Genomic DNA, 15419 nt, shown 5'->3' on the forward strand with positions numbered 1-15419 from the left:
CCCCGCGCGTTTCCGTTTCCGCGGGTTACCGGCGGCACGGCCCGGACAGCCCGGCCTGGAGCCCCACCCGAGCACGGCCTGGGGAGAGGGGGTGGGCCGGGGGAGCTGCTGGAGCCCAGAAACCTGCACGGGGAAAAACCGCTTGGGGTTAATTACAGTGCGTGGGAGCCGCGGGGGAGGCAGGGCAGGGACGCGGTCACTGCCTGGGCTCGTTACGCGATCGGGCGCTGATCTCCCTGCGAGCGGGGACAGGACCGGAGGGAACGGCCGGAGCTGTGTCACAAAAGGGTCAGGTTGGATCTCAGGGAAAGGTGCTTCCCCCAGAGGGTGGCCGGTGGTCACAGCACCGAGGCTGCCAGAGCTCCAGGAGGGTTTGGATGATCCCCTCAGGTGTGAGGATCACCTGAGCATCCACCTCTTGGGGATGGTGCTGTGCGGGACCAGGAGATGGACTTCATGATCCTTGTTCCAGCTCAGGATGTTCTGTGATTCTGCAACATCTCTACCCCAGAACCCACGGGTTGCACTTCTTTTGTAGCCGTACCAAGAAAACCGAAAAGAAAGATCCAAAAGAAGGAAGGAAGAATCCCAAAGAATCAGAGAAATCTCCCAGACCTTTGAGCTCTTCAGTCTCTTCTTCAGTCAATGGTTGTGTGTATGTGCAATCCCAAATAAAACCTCTTATTAAATATTTAAAATATTTGTCATTTAATATAATGTGGAAGATGAGACTGCTTTTTGTCTGGCTTAAAACCAGGGTAGGTTCTTGCAGCGCAGTGACACTACCAGGTGGCTGAACTTGCCAGACTTCTCTGAATCATCACTTCAAATAATCAGATTTGTCAGGGGAATTTTGTAGTCGGTATAAAACCAATTTGTCCAAATCATAGGAGACAGAGGAGAGTTCTATTAGTTGCTAGAATATGAAAGGCTGAATGGACTGAAGAATGTGACTCTCCAGGCAGGTTTTCCAGGGGCAGCACATCAGCATGTTGGTCAGGTGATGCAGGGAGAGGTTTGCATTTCTGTCCAGCTTTGCAAATCTGGTTTTCACCATTGAAAAGGGGGGGAATTTCTAAGCCACCCTTTTTGTATGTTGTTATTCATTGATTTGTTTCTGCACGTTGCCTTCAGATTTGAGTATGTCCCTGTCATGCTCGTCACAAAGTACTTTGAAAAACTGACTTTGCAGGAATATGGTGAAAAAGGACATGAGGCCGAGCAGAACCAATGGAATTGGAATCGCTGCTCCAAGAGAAATTTCCTGAAGGAATAGCTCCAGTTTCTGGGTCTGCTTACCAGTGCAGAGCAGGGTGGTCAGAGAGGTTGAAACCTACCTGCAGTGATTTGATAACTACATAACTTCTGTCCAAAAACATGAAAGAAAAATAAAAGACTGAAGAAATTACTGAGGTCTTGTCTCCAGCCAAAGTGCAGCCTGGATGTGAGGAGCACTGATGTGCACTGACCTTCCTGAGAAAATCACTGTTACAGAACACAGAAATATCCCAGCCAGAATAGAGAATACTCCCAATTTGAATTGTAAAAATATGACCATTTAAGTAAAACACATTCAGCTTTTTTTTTTTCACCTCATTTTACCATGTCCCCTTATCTCTGTAACTGTCTCAGCAGGTTGCCACAAGTAACATGAACACAGCTTAAGGCATTCTTTCAAACACCTCAAAAAAAATAAAAAGGGGGGGGTGTGGAAGAAAAAGGCAGGTTTCACTGCCTCCTACCAGCCTCTGGAACACTTCGAGTTGCAAGACATTATTTTTCAGACCTTCTGAGCCAATCTTTCATGTCTGAAAAGTTGTGATTCACAAACACCTCACTACTTCAAAGAGTTAACAGGTCACAGATTTTTTTTTTTCTCCCTCTTCTTGCTTCAGGAGACTAGATAATAAATTCAGCATGTGAACATTGGCTCCTAAGGGTGATCCTTTCAAGTGTTCCACACTGCATATCCAGCGAGGAAGCAGGGCCAGCTGACGAGCTCAGTCATTATCCTGCTGCATGGGAAAGCAGAGGTGGGAAAATTTGCTCAGAAAAAAAAATCTCAGTTTTCCTGAGGCGACTGTTTTTGTGCAAAACACGAGTCATTTCGGGGCCAAGCAGCATTTTGGTGGCAGTGAATGTTACACCAACCTCACGGGGTTTGCTGTGAAACAAGAGTTAATATTAAACTGTGTTTGGTATCTCAGCGACCATCCCGGACGTCCCGATCCCAGAGAGGGATCCACACGACATTTCCAAACTCACTGGTTCCTGCCACCTGTTTCATGGATGTGTTAGAAGAAATTATGGATATCTTGGCCTTGTCATTCAAGGATCCCACTTTAACATGTTGGGAACCAAAACACAGCACACGTTGTACCAATGAAATACCCACTCCAGTTGCCAGCATGAATTCATCTGTCTCTGCATTAGAGAATTAAACTGCTGACGAGTACAAAGTATTAAATACTTAATAATAGCTGCCTCCATCTCTCCTTAAAAGTAGGAAGCGTAAGGACAAATTATATCAGTCATACTATTAAAATATTCATATGCAGCCTTCAAAAAAAAAAAGAAAAAAAGATAATTAGAGTATGTTCAGGGTTGTTTAATGGCAGCTGTAGCATCTTAAAAGTAGTTTGATCTTAATGTTAAATGGTTCTTTTAAAAGTTCTACAGTAGCTTGCATGCTGTGTAACTTACTTATGCTTTTAATCAGAGAAAAGGCTTTTATACTGCAGAGGGAACCATGTATATGACTCATGACAATTCATTATATGTGCACAACAAGTATTTCTCTATCACTTTCTAGTATGTTGAAATCATAATTACTTTTTTCTGAATGGAAATACACATATAAGCACAAAACTTGTCAGATTGGATCATACCAGTGAGCTGCCTGTATCATAAATCAAATTAAAAGTACAATTTACTTCAAAGCTGCTTAATGACCAGAGATCACTGCTGTTGCTCAATAAAAAAAAAAAAAAAAAAAAAAAGATGAAGCAGTTACATTGTGTAATATTGAAACAGTGGTAAAAATTAACAGTTGTTTAAAACAACAGTTTCAGGTGAAGTTAGAATCTCAAAAAATCGAAATGGTCTTAGTAACTTTTGAATGTCTTTTAAAATATTAAAAAAAAAATGCTTAACGTGATATTATTGACATTTAAATCGTGGTTGGATATTTGGCTTCTAAAGTAATTTAGAAATCTCAGTCTTTCTACTTACATAAATTCTGGAAAATCCCAGGCTGTTGACCCTCTGCCTATTTATAATTAAAGGTCCACTCCCTGTCACAGGGGAGTGTTAATGGAATCAGAACCCAGGTAATTACCAATGATTAAGGCCTTTCAGTGTAAATCAGTCCAGAGCTAAAGGATTTAATTGATGATTAGGTAATATTAAATAGGAACACGCTAGTGGCTGAAAATCACTTTATTGTAAAGCAACTGCTATTGAGGAAGTCATTTACAGTTGTATAAATTTTGGAAATATCAAAGAGAAGCAGCATTGCAGGGATGTGGAAGAAGGCAGAGAAGAGAGAATGGAGGTTAATGGCTGAAATAATGTGTCATAGCTTGTGGAAGAGGCTGGTGGGGATTGTGGGAGGGAAAAGGTGAGACTGCATTCCTGGAGTCTGGAGTTCACCTGGAAGTTTACACTTTCCTCTCGTATGTGAAAGGCTCTGTCTCAGTAAGGCAGAAATTTAGTACTGTATTATTTCTCTAATTCATGCTTCATCTTCACATGGTTTCATGTCAGATGGGTCCTTCTTCACGAGAGTAGAAAAAAAGCCACGTTCTGTTGGAAACAAGAACTTGGGTTAAATTCTTGGAACACGCCTGAAAACAACTCTTTGCATTGTAGTAAAATATCTTGAAGAAGTGCTGATTGCAATGAAAGCTAAGCTACTTGCATCAGAAGCCCTGCCAAATGCGAGGGAAGATGTTTTCATGGGGGGTAGTCTGTGCTTTTCCTCCACTTTCAAATGAAAATAAAACTTACAAGGAAAATTCTGTGCAAGGAATGTTGAGAAAACAAACGCAAAACATTCCCTTTTCTAACAAACATGGGTGTTGGCTGTTTATTTCTTCTAAAAGCCTGTGTGCCTGTGAAGCGGTTCCTCCAGCATCAATTCCTCACCACAGCTATATCAGCTGCTTTTTGTCACTCTTGGTCCAAAGTGTGTTTCTGATCAGCATAATGTGGGAATAATTCAGCAGAATAGGAGGGAAAAATCAGGTTCTTGAGGCTGCAGCAGTGCTTAGGCTCTTTACCCCTAGAGAAGGTGCTGATTCAAGCATTCCTGAAATCCCAGAATACTTTTACCTATGGCCTTTTCTTTGGGCTAGACCGCCTTTAAATAGCACTTTCTAGAACAGGACAGGAATTAAAGCAGGGCTTTGATGTATCCAAAAAAAAACACTTATGCTGTGCATCATTTCCTTCTCCAAAACACCCAGTAACTCCAGTCCAAGGCAGATGAATTCACCACTCAAAGAGGGCTTGAGGATGAACTATGACACTGCCCCCCACACTAAAGCACTTGTAATTCCACACCAGAAGCTGGTTTGGGATCAGCCTCGGTCCTACCTTTGAAACAGGCAGGGAGGGTGAAGTTGCCATCCACACACGCCACGTCCACAGTGTAGGCACAGGATTTTTCCTTGTTCTTGCAGAAGAAGGACACGGTTTCCCCGTGCAGAATGCCCTCCTTGAGGTCATTCTGAACTCTCTTCTTCTCCCCATTGTATAACACCACAGCTTTCTTAACTGGTATCTTACATGGTGCTGTAAAAAAAAAACAGTTATAAGGAAGATGTAAGGATTTGAAAAGGAGAGGAGTAGATGCCATCAGATTCCTGTACAAGTGCCATTTCAGAATGAAAAACAGTATGTCCCACATATGTCTGGAGAACTTCTGCTGGTATTACAGTGCTGAAGAAATTCAGACCCCGAAGCAGAGGGTCAAAAGTTTCCAGTGGAAATCCAGCCTCAGCAAAATTTCTAATGATATTAAATAGGGAGAGGAAAAACTCAGACAAAAAAAAGTTATGTGGCTGATTATTGAATTCAATTCAGATGCATCATTCATACATATAATCATACCATTCATACCTACATTCATACAATGTTCAGTGTTGGGAGTGGTCTTAGATTATCAGGGCCTTGCAATTATGATTTTGGTTTCCTTTTGAGGGCAGCTCCTGCACAGAGCAGTGAGGAACAGGCAGAGTCTGACAGGAAAATTCAGTTTTCTGTGGTTTCTAACAGGTGGTGTTGTGCATACCTCTACAAATCGGTTTTGTGGACCAGTTTCCAGACTTTTCACACCGGGAATGCTTGGATCCCTCCATCACATAGGTGGGCTGGCAGCCAAAGCTGACACTCTCGTTGTAGTGGTACGTCCTGCGGACAGCAAACTCTATGAATCCATTTTCTATCCCTATTGGAGTGGGGCAGGTGACAACTGTGGGACAAAACCAAAACCAAAACCAAAGCTTTATCCATGTCACGGGTCTAAAAAAACACATTATACACCTGAAAAACACATAAAACTCCCACAGTGGTTCATTTCAGCCCCTTGCACAGGAAAACACAGCTTAGAAAACCACCACAAATAAACAAACATTACTTGTTTTAAATACACATCAGTCTGTGGTTATAGCAAAAAACTACTTAAACATGGCATAGTTTCACTGCAAGTTCTTAGGACTAAGGGTGAGGTTGATTGTTTCTTCTATGAATCCAAGCTTAGAATAAAATGTTGGCTGCACTCTGGAGGCCAGGCTCAGGTTCCCCACTGGGAACTCCATTTAGCAGGGTTTGTTTATATAACCTTTATACCTGCAGCAAATATTTTGGCAATGCCACGTCGTGTGAGCAACCCCCTCACATCCACGGGCCTGAACTGCAGAATAATTCTGCTGCACGTTTGCAACAACAGTTGTTAATAAAAATAAAATATTAAGGTTGTTCACGTAGTTCTGTACAGAACATACAATTCTAGGGCATATTTTCAGGTGTTCCTTACCCTTGCACTCTGGAATGCTGCTCCAGGTCCCATTGGCCGTGCAGGTGGCTGTCTCATTCCCAAAAAGTGCCATAGGGGGGACACATTCGAAGGTGATCGTGTCCAGGAAATGAGAAACGTTTCCAGGTTTTGAGCGACGGTAGGAAAGGACTCCAAACTCCGGGATGGGGGGAGGTGGGCAAGTCACCGCTGGAAAAGCACAGCGTTCATGGAAATTAAAGGGAGAGAACAGAGAAAATCAGAGATCAAGTTATTCCTGGAATCAGAGGAGCAACGTGTTTGTAACTAAATGAACCCACAGTGCCCTTCATGGAATCAGAGCTGACCAAACAAGTAGTTCAGATTAAAGGTCTCAGGAGTCCTAGAGCATGGAATTCATGATTTTTGCTGTATTTCTCAGACAATACTATTGCTCTTTCAGTAAAGTCTTTATGCAGGGCAGGTTAGAGCAAAACCCTGTATAACAAGTGCAAAGGCATGACAATATCCTCTTTTTTATACACAGGGAGGAGGAATTTGAGTGGATAAACTTCTTACCTCCAGCTGTAAATAGCATCCCTGATCCTGGCCTTTTGTACAGACCTTTAAACTGTATTTCTCTAAAGCCCACAGACCTAAAACCAAACATCCAGGGTTCTGCTGGATTTTTCCTAACCATTTTTTTTTTTTGCACTGCACTGTGGAAGAGCTCTGAATAAGAATAAATGTTACTCTGAGCCATGGAAAAGAGTCTTTCTGGAATGAGAGTAAGAGTAGAGTAGTTCTTTAGTCTTGAAACACGCACGTTGACACTGTGGAAAAATTCCAGTCCACTTTCCATCTGACATGCACTGGCTTGTTTTTGACCCAACGAGGTTGTAGCTGAAAAAAAAAAGATACTATACTGGTTATCAGAGAGCTTAATGAACAGGGACAAAAATCAAGTTGTTCTCTGCAAGAAAAATTAACATTTGTCAAAAACAGACTTAAAGAGTCCAGCTCTGAAATCCTTCACTAGTCCAGCTCTTCCTGAATTTTGGATTCAAATATGAAAAAATTGTTAATATTCAAGTATTGCAAAGATCCAGGCAGAAGGTTGGATACAAGAAGATGTTTTGCTTTTTTTCAATTATATGTTCTGTTTTATGTATTAACTTCTACGACTGATTAATACTATGGATATTTGTAAGTATCAAACATTTATCTATGATTGCTAATGCAAATGTTATGGTTTCTTGGGAGGACTTCCTAGCTAATGATGGCAATTAGGATCAAATATTGCAAAGAACTCAACACTCTTAAGAACTAAAGTTACATGATTATATTTTAATACCAGACACTCACTTCAGTTTCCATATGCACACTAAATGCTTCTCTCCCCTCCTCTGCACTTACATTATTAGCCTTTACTCTGAGTTTTAAAGAAATATTCAGCATGTGTCTCTCATTTTAATATCACACAGCTGAAAACCAGTAAATTATAATTAGCAACATCCAATCCAGTCCCACTGCTGCATTTGGTGTCACAGCAGAATTTATTTATTCCTTATCTTGTTCCTGTTTTGCAGAATGAAAGAGTTGAGACTGTTGACACTTCAGTGAACTCCAGGCTATGTCTCACCTTCCAGGTAAGGACTGCTTAGTCATTAATTACCCAAGCAAAATGAAATACTATCAAATATTTCCCTGAATTAACCATAACTATTTTTCTTTGAATGCATCCTCATTTCTAAAGTTAGTGAGTAGCCTTGAGTAAAAGTGCCTTTACTGCAGGGACCAAATGAGGATTAACCTCTTGTTTTCATTTATTGAGCTCGGAAAGGCACAGAAACACAATTTCCAGTCTCCAGAGCCGAAGAGCACAACAACTTTGCTGGAGATTATCCACTCTCTGCTGTAGGATTTCATCTCATGATGTAATAAGAGGATTTAAAAAGCAGGGGAAAGCACTCCAGAATAAATCTTTGCATAAAATCTCTGCTGTTTTGATAGTTTCCATATTTGTAAGACTTTGCTTTGGAGTAGCAAAGCTCCAGGATGTTACAGCCAAGACTGAATAGAGGATCACTAGATAGGCTTTTTAAAAATAATTTCCAAAGTGTAGATGAGTTTTTATGTGCAGTTTTCAAAGTTCTCTGCCTTGCAATATGGCAGTGGGTGATACTAGAATGTAACATAGTGATTTAGGTTGTTTATTTAACAGTATGAGGAAGGGAATGCTTACCCTGGTTCACATGAAAAATTTATAGTACTCTGATACTGGAGTTCTACAAAATCAATTTTTCCATTCTCCAAGGGTCCAGGAGGGGTACATCTCTTTGCTGTTAATTAAAGATAAAAAGAAAAGATAATGTTATTTCACGAGGCATGAAATAATGATTTCATTATGATGGGAACAAGTTGATCATAAAGGTTCATCCTGTGTCCTTCACATTTCTCTACTCCCATGTACTACATTTCATAAGTCTAGATGTTCTGTTTGTATGAAAATATAGTAATTTTGAAGCTCTTTTGATTGAATATTCTTTTAGCATTTGATTCTCTGAGGAATATGACTTCAGTGCAGTGAAATGATAAAAATGAACGGCGAGGGATACAATAAATGCAGGGGTTACTGATGTTAGAGCACAGGCACTGCTGGGCTGGGGCAGATGAAGGTTCCCCATGTCCAGGTCCAACCTCCATCCCCATCCAGGAGCAGAGGATAATGTGGAAGCCATGGGACATGGATGGGAAGATCCTTCCCCTGTTCTCTCCCGTCCCACTCCCAGCACATAAGGGAAGAACAACTGGAGATGGAGGTATATCTGTTTAAACTCATGTGATCCCTCACATGGCCTATAAATCCCCTTTCCAGAGCAGTGCCCAGCACCAGGGTGGGAGCAGGATTTGGGGATGTAATGGAGAGAGATCCAACTACAACAACTCCAGCTGCGACTGCTGCATTGAAGAGAGAGACACTGCTGCCCTGAACGTGGAAAGGATCTTTCCTTCTTCCCTTCTGGACTTTTATTGGAGGGAAAAGAGATTTCATCCAATGTAAATATTGCTTTATCATAGGAGAGACAGTTAGAATTGTGTATATAATGTATTATAATATTTATTTGTGTAATAATTGTAATAGAATTCCCTTCCCCCCATATTGAGTCTTCTGTTGTGTCTGGAAAACCCCTCTCACACTGGGGTGAGTTGTGGGAGGGGGGCTTGGACTTGGGAATCGGATTTTTGGGGGTCTCAAACCATGGCAGGGGGTTACTCACGGAGGCACAGCAGGGTGTTGAAGGCCCACTTGCCAGTTGGGAGGCAGGTGTACTTCCTCTGGCCATTGTTGGGCATGAACCCAGGCCTGCAGGTGTATTCCACCTCCTCACCCACTTCATACACCTGCTTGTCCACGTTAATGGTGGCAAACAGCACTTCTGGAGGCCTGGGACACACTGGAGGAAAGGAGAGGCTTTACAGGAAACTGGGTAGAAAATTGGAGTTATAGTATCTTCCTGTCCTGTGCGTGCCTCAGTGAGGCAGCTGATGGCTGCCATAATTATTAGTCAGGAAAAAATATCTTCTTCTTCTCCTTTGCAGCTCTACCAATGCCCCCAGTTAGATTTGGTGTCACTTTTTTAGCTAAAATTGACTTTTCCTTCAAAATAGGTTTATGAAGGTGGTCTGCAAAATGAGTCAATTATGGCATATTACTTTGGACAGAAGAGGGCAAGAGGGGCTTACAAGCAAACTAATGCATTTCCTTTGTAATCTGAATTTTTTCTCGTAATTAAATTTGGTTTTCTCTGATTTCTCCGGTTTTTTGCTGGGGCAAACCCTCTTGTTACATCAGACAGCTCTGATTCCAAACCAGGTTTAACGTGTTGACAGCATGAACAAACCCAGAGGGTGAGAACAGGAGGGAGCAGAGAGGGAGGAACAGGGGGTGCAGCCTCTGCAGAGGACAGGGAGAGAGGCTCCTGCTGGGATTGTGGAGAGAGGACAGGGACACAGAGCTTGGGCTGGAAAAATGAATGGCAAACAGAAGGAGAAGGTGCATGAAACAGTCCCCAGAGCCCTTGATGTGGGGGAAAGAGGAGAAGAGTGAGGCAGAAGCTGTGCTGGATGGAAGGGAGAGCAATGTGAGCAGGAGCTGGGCAGAAGGATGAAGCAGGTTAATTCCAGGCACATGCAGTGCCCCTTGGAATGCAGGCAACCCAAAACTTCTGTCAACAGTTCTTCTATTTTCCTTCATTTTATTCTTTTGTATACAGCAACTCACCTCACCGTGGGGAGACACAGAGGGAGGAAAGGGAAAAGAGCAGAAATCGCTTTCAGAGAAAATCCCCGATCAAAACACTTGACCGGAATTATCTAAAGGCTTTAAAATCCTCTTGTTTTCTCCAGCTTCCCTCATTCCCACTTACAGGATGACAGGAAGACACTTACCTTTTGCTGCAAGAGCCCCGTGGCTCAGGGCCACGATGCCCACGAGCAGTGCCAGGGGGTGCATCGCCGCCAGTCCCCGACGTCCCGAGTGACCCTCGGGCCGGAGTTTCTCCCCTTAAAACCCAAGGCACCCACAAAAGGATGGTTACATATTAACTCCCTGTGTTTATTCCCATCCCAGTAAACAGAAGATAGAAGGTTCCTTGTGTTGCTGGTAATAAAGGCTGAACCAACCCTCACATGGTGCGTTGGTGCATAATGCGGGGATTCAGGCGGCGATCTCAGCTCAGAACTGCTCCTCTTTGGGTGCTTCTGTGGAGCATCTCTGGGTGTTTCTTTGGAGCATCTCCTGTTGGGATTGGTGGTGCCGAAAAAACCAATATTGTCTTCTAAGCATCTTTAAAAGATGAGGATATCTGGAATGTGATACTGGATTAATTAATAGAACTGTCACTAAGAAGCTCGTGTTTACCACCCGGGTGTCTGTATTTCTATGTACCAAGGGCTCCTGAGAGTTGTAACAAAATATTTTTAAGGCAAAATGATCGGTGTTGGAGTGACATTGACATTGGCAGGTGCCAACTTCGTGCCAGTTTACACCAGATGATGATCTGGCCTGAAACTTGAGGCTTCAGGGGCCTGTTTGATCCAATTCCTGTCATCAATAAATATCTTCCAACTACCACATAACCAAAAGCAGCAGAGACAGTGCTCGATGCCAGCGCTGCAGGAAGGTTGAAATTATACTTCTGGCCTGTGCTGATGTGTGACAAGGGGGTCAAACTTAAGTCATATTTTTGGGTGGTATTAAACCTTGCTTTGGTGCTGCAATTTGGGGTCATGGAGTCAGAACTCCACAGGTATCAGCTGAGGTTCTGATACTGCAGTTCTCCTAATTTAGCAGATTTTAACTGCAGGAGCATCTGAAGTGCAACCAAAATAACGTTTGTGTAATCATTGTTCCACAGTTTGGTGTTTCTAATCTAAGTATCCTCCTCCCCTGCTGACTCACAGCCTGTGAGGGGGAGTGAGGGACATTTGAAGCTCTAGGAGAAGCTGGGTTATGTCAAGCTCTTACTGCTGGGATCTTTGATAGTTTGTTTATTTATATTTGTTTTATGAAATTTCTCTGTTTGCGTTTAAAACACAAATTTTAGCCACAACATTAAACAAGTGGGAACACGCCATTCTCCTCAGAAAGAAAAGGCTGTGAACGTCCTGTTCAGAATATTTACCAAATACACAGTGCCAAAGGGCAAAGTACCAGTGCTAAATCAACAGAAAAAAATTGACTTCATTTTCTGTATTTACATCTGATTATTTTTCCATTTGTCACATCCTACTGCTTCCTCTTCTCTTTCACGAGTAGTTTTTCCCTTGAAGACACACTGCAGGGGTGTAGTGAACTTTATTGCCTCTGGTTTAGTGCTTCCTTAGATCTGCCTCCTGTGTGGATTACATCCTTTCCTGTGTTTAAAAAGGACGAAATGGGCACAATTAGGGACGTTTTGGTGTCGTCCATACGCGGTTCCCCCCTGCCCGCAGCAGATGGCGCAACGACCTCTGCCATGGAAGGGAACTTCCCAAGTTTTCTGCACTATTAAAAGAGGGAAAAGGGGTTAAATTGTCTGCACGTTATTTTCCCGATACTTTTTTTTTGCGTGAGAACTTTACTGCTCTTAAAATCGAAACTTAAAACTGCGGGCAAAACTGAGAAATTAATATTTCTGTACTTCACATAACTGCATAGTAGCTGCAGTATTGGGATTCTTTGTGGAAATGTGTTTTTCTCTGCATTGAGAAACATTGGAATGTATGTTACAAATAATCTTGTCTTTTCCAATAATTGGAGAAGTCCAGAGGAGGCCACAGAGATGATCATAGGGCTGCTCTGGAGCCAGGCTGGGAGAGCTGGGGGTGTTCACCTGGAGAAAAGAAGGGTCCAGGGAAATCTTGGAGCCCCTTCCAGGGCCTAAAGGGGCTCCAGGAGAGCTGGAGAGGGACACTGGACAAGGGATGGGGGGACAGGACAAGGGGGAATGGCCTTAAACTGACAGAGGGCAGGGTTGGATGGGACATTGGGATGAAATTTTTCATTGGGGGGTGGGACCCTGGCACAGGTTGCCCAGAGAAACTGTGGCTGCCCCATCCCTGGAAGTGTCCAAGGCCAGGTTGGACAGGGCTTGGAGCAACCTGGGCTAGTGGAAGGTGTCCCTGCCCATGGATAGGGGTTGGAAGAAGATGATTTTTAAGTTCCCTTCCCACCCAAACTGTTCTAAGATTCTGTGATTCTGTGAAGACAACTGTAGTTGTATGGATTCACCCTGGCACAGCACAAGCAAACCAATCTAGTTCTTGCTGTGTTTGTGATAGCATTCAATTATATATCATCTGAATTTCCATCAAATCCAGCCCACTCCTTTTGCATGTGAACTATTTAATATCACAGCTCCTGAAAACCAAATAATGGAGCAGAATTTTGTCTCATTAGAGACCACATAAATGTAGAGCAGACTGATGGTCTCTACCCCAAATCCTATTATATTCTAAGGAAAGAAATGGCAGTTGGAAGCAGAGAAAGCAGTGCAGGAACACCCTGAGATGATATCAGCCATACCATATCCCAGCAGTCTAATTGTTACCTGGGTTTGTGCTACCACAGCCTAAAGGGAGAATATGCAGGAGGATGTGAACAAAGTGCCTTTGCAAAAGCAGTGCTAAAATATGAAGGGCAGCAAAGCAGAGATCGTGTTTGAAAAGGCAGCAATTAAATGATGGAGACTGGCATTGCTGCCTGAGCAGAGTGGGTACAGTAAGTAATAAGAGAGAGGAAGAGGATAAGCCAGCAAAGGCCTTAAAAATGAAGGTAAAAAGGGAAAAGAAGAAGGAAAAAAAGTAGAGGGATGCTAAAAGAAAACTGATGATGAAAAGCAGTCAGTGCAGCAGCATTCTTTGTTGACACTGGGTCAACTGGGGCTGTCAGGACAATAGGGAAAGATATTATAATCAGGCCACAAGATAATAAGAAGGTAGGCAAAGGCTTTCAGACAGGAATTTATGTCTCTTGGAGAAAAAGTGTGCAAGAACTAGACAGATATAAAGTCAGTGCAAGGTAACAGCTCCCTAGCTAACGAACCAGACCTTCTGTCCTTCCTAAAACCTGTTTTTCTGTTTCTCTATTTGATGCTGCAGTTTTCCTGATATTCTAGGATATGTCCCTCTGGTCCTGCCATGGACTTATTGGGAGTCTGTCCTGCCAGACAAGTGATGGATCTGCACCACCCACTGTTCTCAGGCTTTTATGACTGTCCTTCAACTAGAAAACGCACAACACAACCAGTTAAAGATGCAGGATCTTCTCAAATCGACAGGAGTGTGTTGACTGGGGACACTGAGGTAGAATATTAAGGAAAGGCCTGAATTCAGCCCTCCCTGTGCCAGCCCCTGCTGGCTGTGGCTCTTTCTGGCATGAAAACTGGCCTTGGGACTGCAGCTGGACCAGCATTCTCATCCTTTTCCTGCAAGGATCAGATATTCAGACTCCAGCTTCCTTCCCACTGTTCCTTTTGGTTCACCTGTCAGTCACTGGGTTGTCCTGTGTGCAGCCATCCCTCCCTCTGGAGTACATGGTGAAGGTCAGGGGGCTCACACAGCTCTCTGGGGTCCTGCACAGGAGCAGGTGCTAATTCACAGTCCAGTCATTGCCTTTCATGCTGCCAAGCTGAGACAATCCTGACTTTCTCTATACCAGTTGCATTTAATATTTAATGTGTAGAGAATTTGGATGTATACATTAATTATTAGCAAGATGTTCAGTTGGCCACAAGTCAGGACCCATTTGCAGTGTATTATCTTCTCAGTGAAGGTATATATGTGTGGGTATATGTAAAATTATTCATTTGTATTCTTGTATTATCTGGTCTAGTGGGAGGCGTCCCTGTCCAAGGCAGGGGAGTGGAATGAGGTGATCTTTAAGATGCTGGAAGTAAACATAAAGTAACAGACACTGACCTGACAGAACGTCTCGGGGACATAAAAAGTAAACAGTGTCTATATAATTCTTAAAAATACTATTTCAACTCATATTCAGCATATTTTAGGTGTAACCTGCAGTCCTAGTTACCACTGATGTTTCCAAATTCTTCTTTTTTAAATATCATTTTAGTCCTGGACCTTAAATCACTTTAAGCACTCACTGTGAAGTATTAAAACCCCCACTCTGTATTAATCTGAGATGTCACTAACAAGTTTTCCAGGTGACAGCAGGTCTGTGTCCTCTCACAGAGGCATGAGGGTGTTCCAGTTTCCACATACATTAAACTCACAGTGTACAAAACCAGAGAGCATTTTACAGCTACTTCCTCCTCTCCGCCTTCTCATTTCCTGCACAGAAAACCCGGAGAATCTCTCTCACAGTTCTACTGTGACCCAAATATTGTGAAACAGTCTGTTCCTCTGATAAATTTATCTAAAGGCTGTCTAAAAAAATCCTGCGTGGCATTTCTTCATCGGGAATGTTGAATTCTGAAGCCTCGGGGGCAAATTGTTCTCCGTGAGAGTTTGAATCTGCAGCGAACAGATCTGCGAGGGATGACTTTTGAGATGTCAGCATAAAAGCACAGTGTGGAGCCACGGACCTTCTCACCCTTTTTTTTGCCTTGTTCCACCTTTTTGCCTTTTCCCTCAGGGCTGATGTAGTTACACATTCAAGGAAGAAGCCAGGCAGGTGTCGTGAGGGAGAGACCAGAGAAAAAACCTCAGGGTCAAGGTACTCTCCACGCTCAAGCCAAACTGCTTCTCTTCTCCCATCAAGCTCAAAACAAAGTTTTCAAGATTCTCTTCCTCATTATTTTTCCACTTTCTATGAAGCCAAATGCCACAGATTTTTGTGACAGCAGCATCTGACCTAGTTTTTTTCATTATTTTTTAGATATGTGTGTGCACTGCCTCCGGTTGTCATGTTGTTTACAAG

At 42.9% G+C, this 15419-nt stretch overlaps 1 protein-coding gene and 1 long non-coding RNA gene across 4 annotated transcripts; one reads left to right on the plus strand and one right to left on the minus strand.

The window, feature by feature from the left end:
- The first annotated feature begins 16 nt into the window (after nucleotides 1-16).
- On the plus strand, nucleotides 17-2999 carry LOC127475677 (uncharacterized). 2 transcript variants are annotated; one of them, XR_007906277.1, is made up of 2 exons: nucleotides 17-157; nucleotides 539-2999. It is a non-coding gene; the product is annotated as an uncharacterized LOC127475677 (long non-coding RNA). The 2 variants fall into 2 exon arrangements; XR_007906278.1 differs by having other exon boundaries at nucleotides 71-293.
- A 424-nt stretch (nucleotides 3000-3423) lies between these two features.
- On the minus strand, nucleotides 3424-10593 carry APOH (apolipoprotein H). Of its 2 annotated transcripts, XM_051797700.1 has the most exons (8): nucleotides 10448-10593; nucleotides 9277-9453; nucleotides 8241-8337; nucleotides 6822-6898; nucleotides 6038-6226; nucleotides 5294-5473; nucleotides 4597-4794; nucleotides 3424-3804 (listed from the first exon to the last, which is right to left on the minus strand). In XM_051797700.1, exons 1-8 carry the CDS (start codon nucleotides 10509-10511, stop codon nucleotides 3734-3736), a joined length of 1053 nt encoding a protein of 350 aa, XP_051653660.1. In that variant the 5' UTR covers nucleotides 10512-10593; the 3' UTR covers nucleotides 3424-3733. The 2 variants fall into 2 exon arrangements, with proteins under 2 accessions (XP_051653660.1, XP_051653661.1); XM_051797701.1 differs by lacking the exon at nucleotides 9277-9453 and having other exon boundaries at nucleotides 10448-10562.
- Nucleotides 10594-15419: the final 4826 nt, after the last annotated feature.

This window comes from Manacus candei, unplaced genomic scaffold (assembly GCF_025592945.1).
Source record: "Manacus candei isolate 608988 ecotype Guabito, Panama unplaced genomic scaffold, ASM2559294v1 h1tg000047l, whole genome shotgun sequence".
Taxonomy (NCBI): Eukaryota; Metazoa; Chordata; class Aves; order Passeriformes; family Pipridae; genus Manacus; species Manacus candei.

Coding starts and splice junctions, on each gene's coding strand:
- APOH (XM_051797700.1), bottom strand. CDS start 10,511: ATGCACCCCCTGGCACTGCTCGTGGGCATCGTGGCCCTGAGCCACGGG. Junction 9,454..10,447: donor CGGGGCTCTTGCAGCAAAAG/GTAAGTGTCTTC, acceptor CCTTTCCTCCAG/TGTGTCCCAGGCCTCCAGAA. Junction 6,227..6,821: donor AATTTTTCCACAGTGTCAAC/GTGCGTGTTTCA, acceptor GTGCTTTTCCAG/CGGTGACTTGCCCACCTCCC.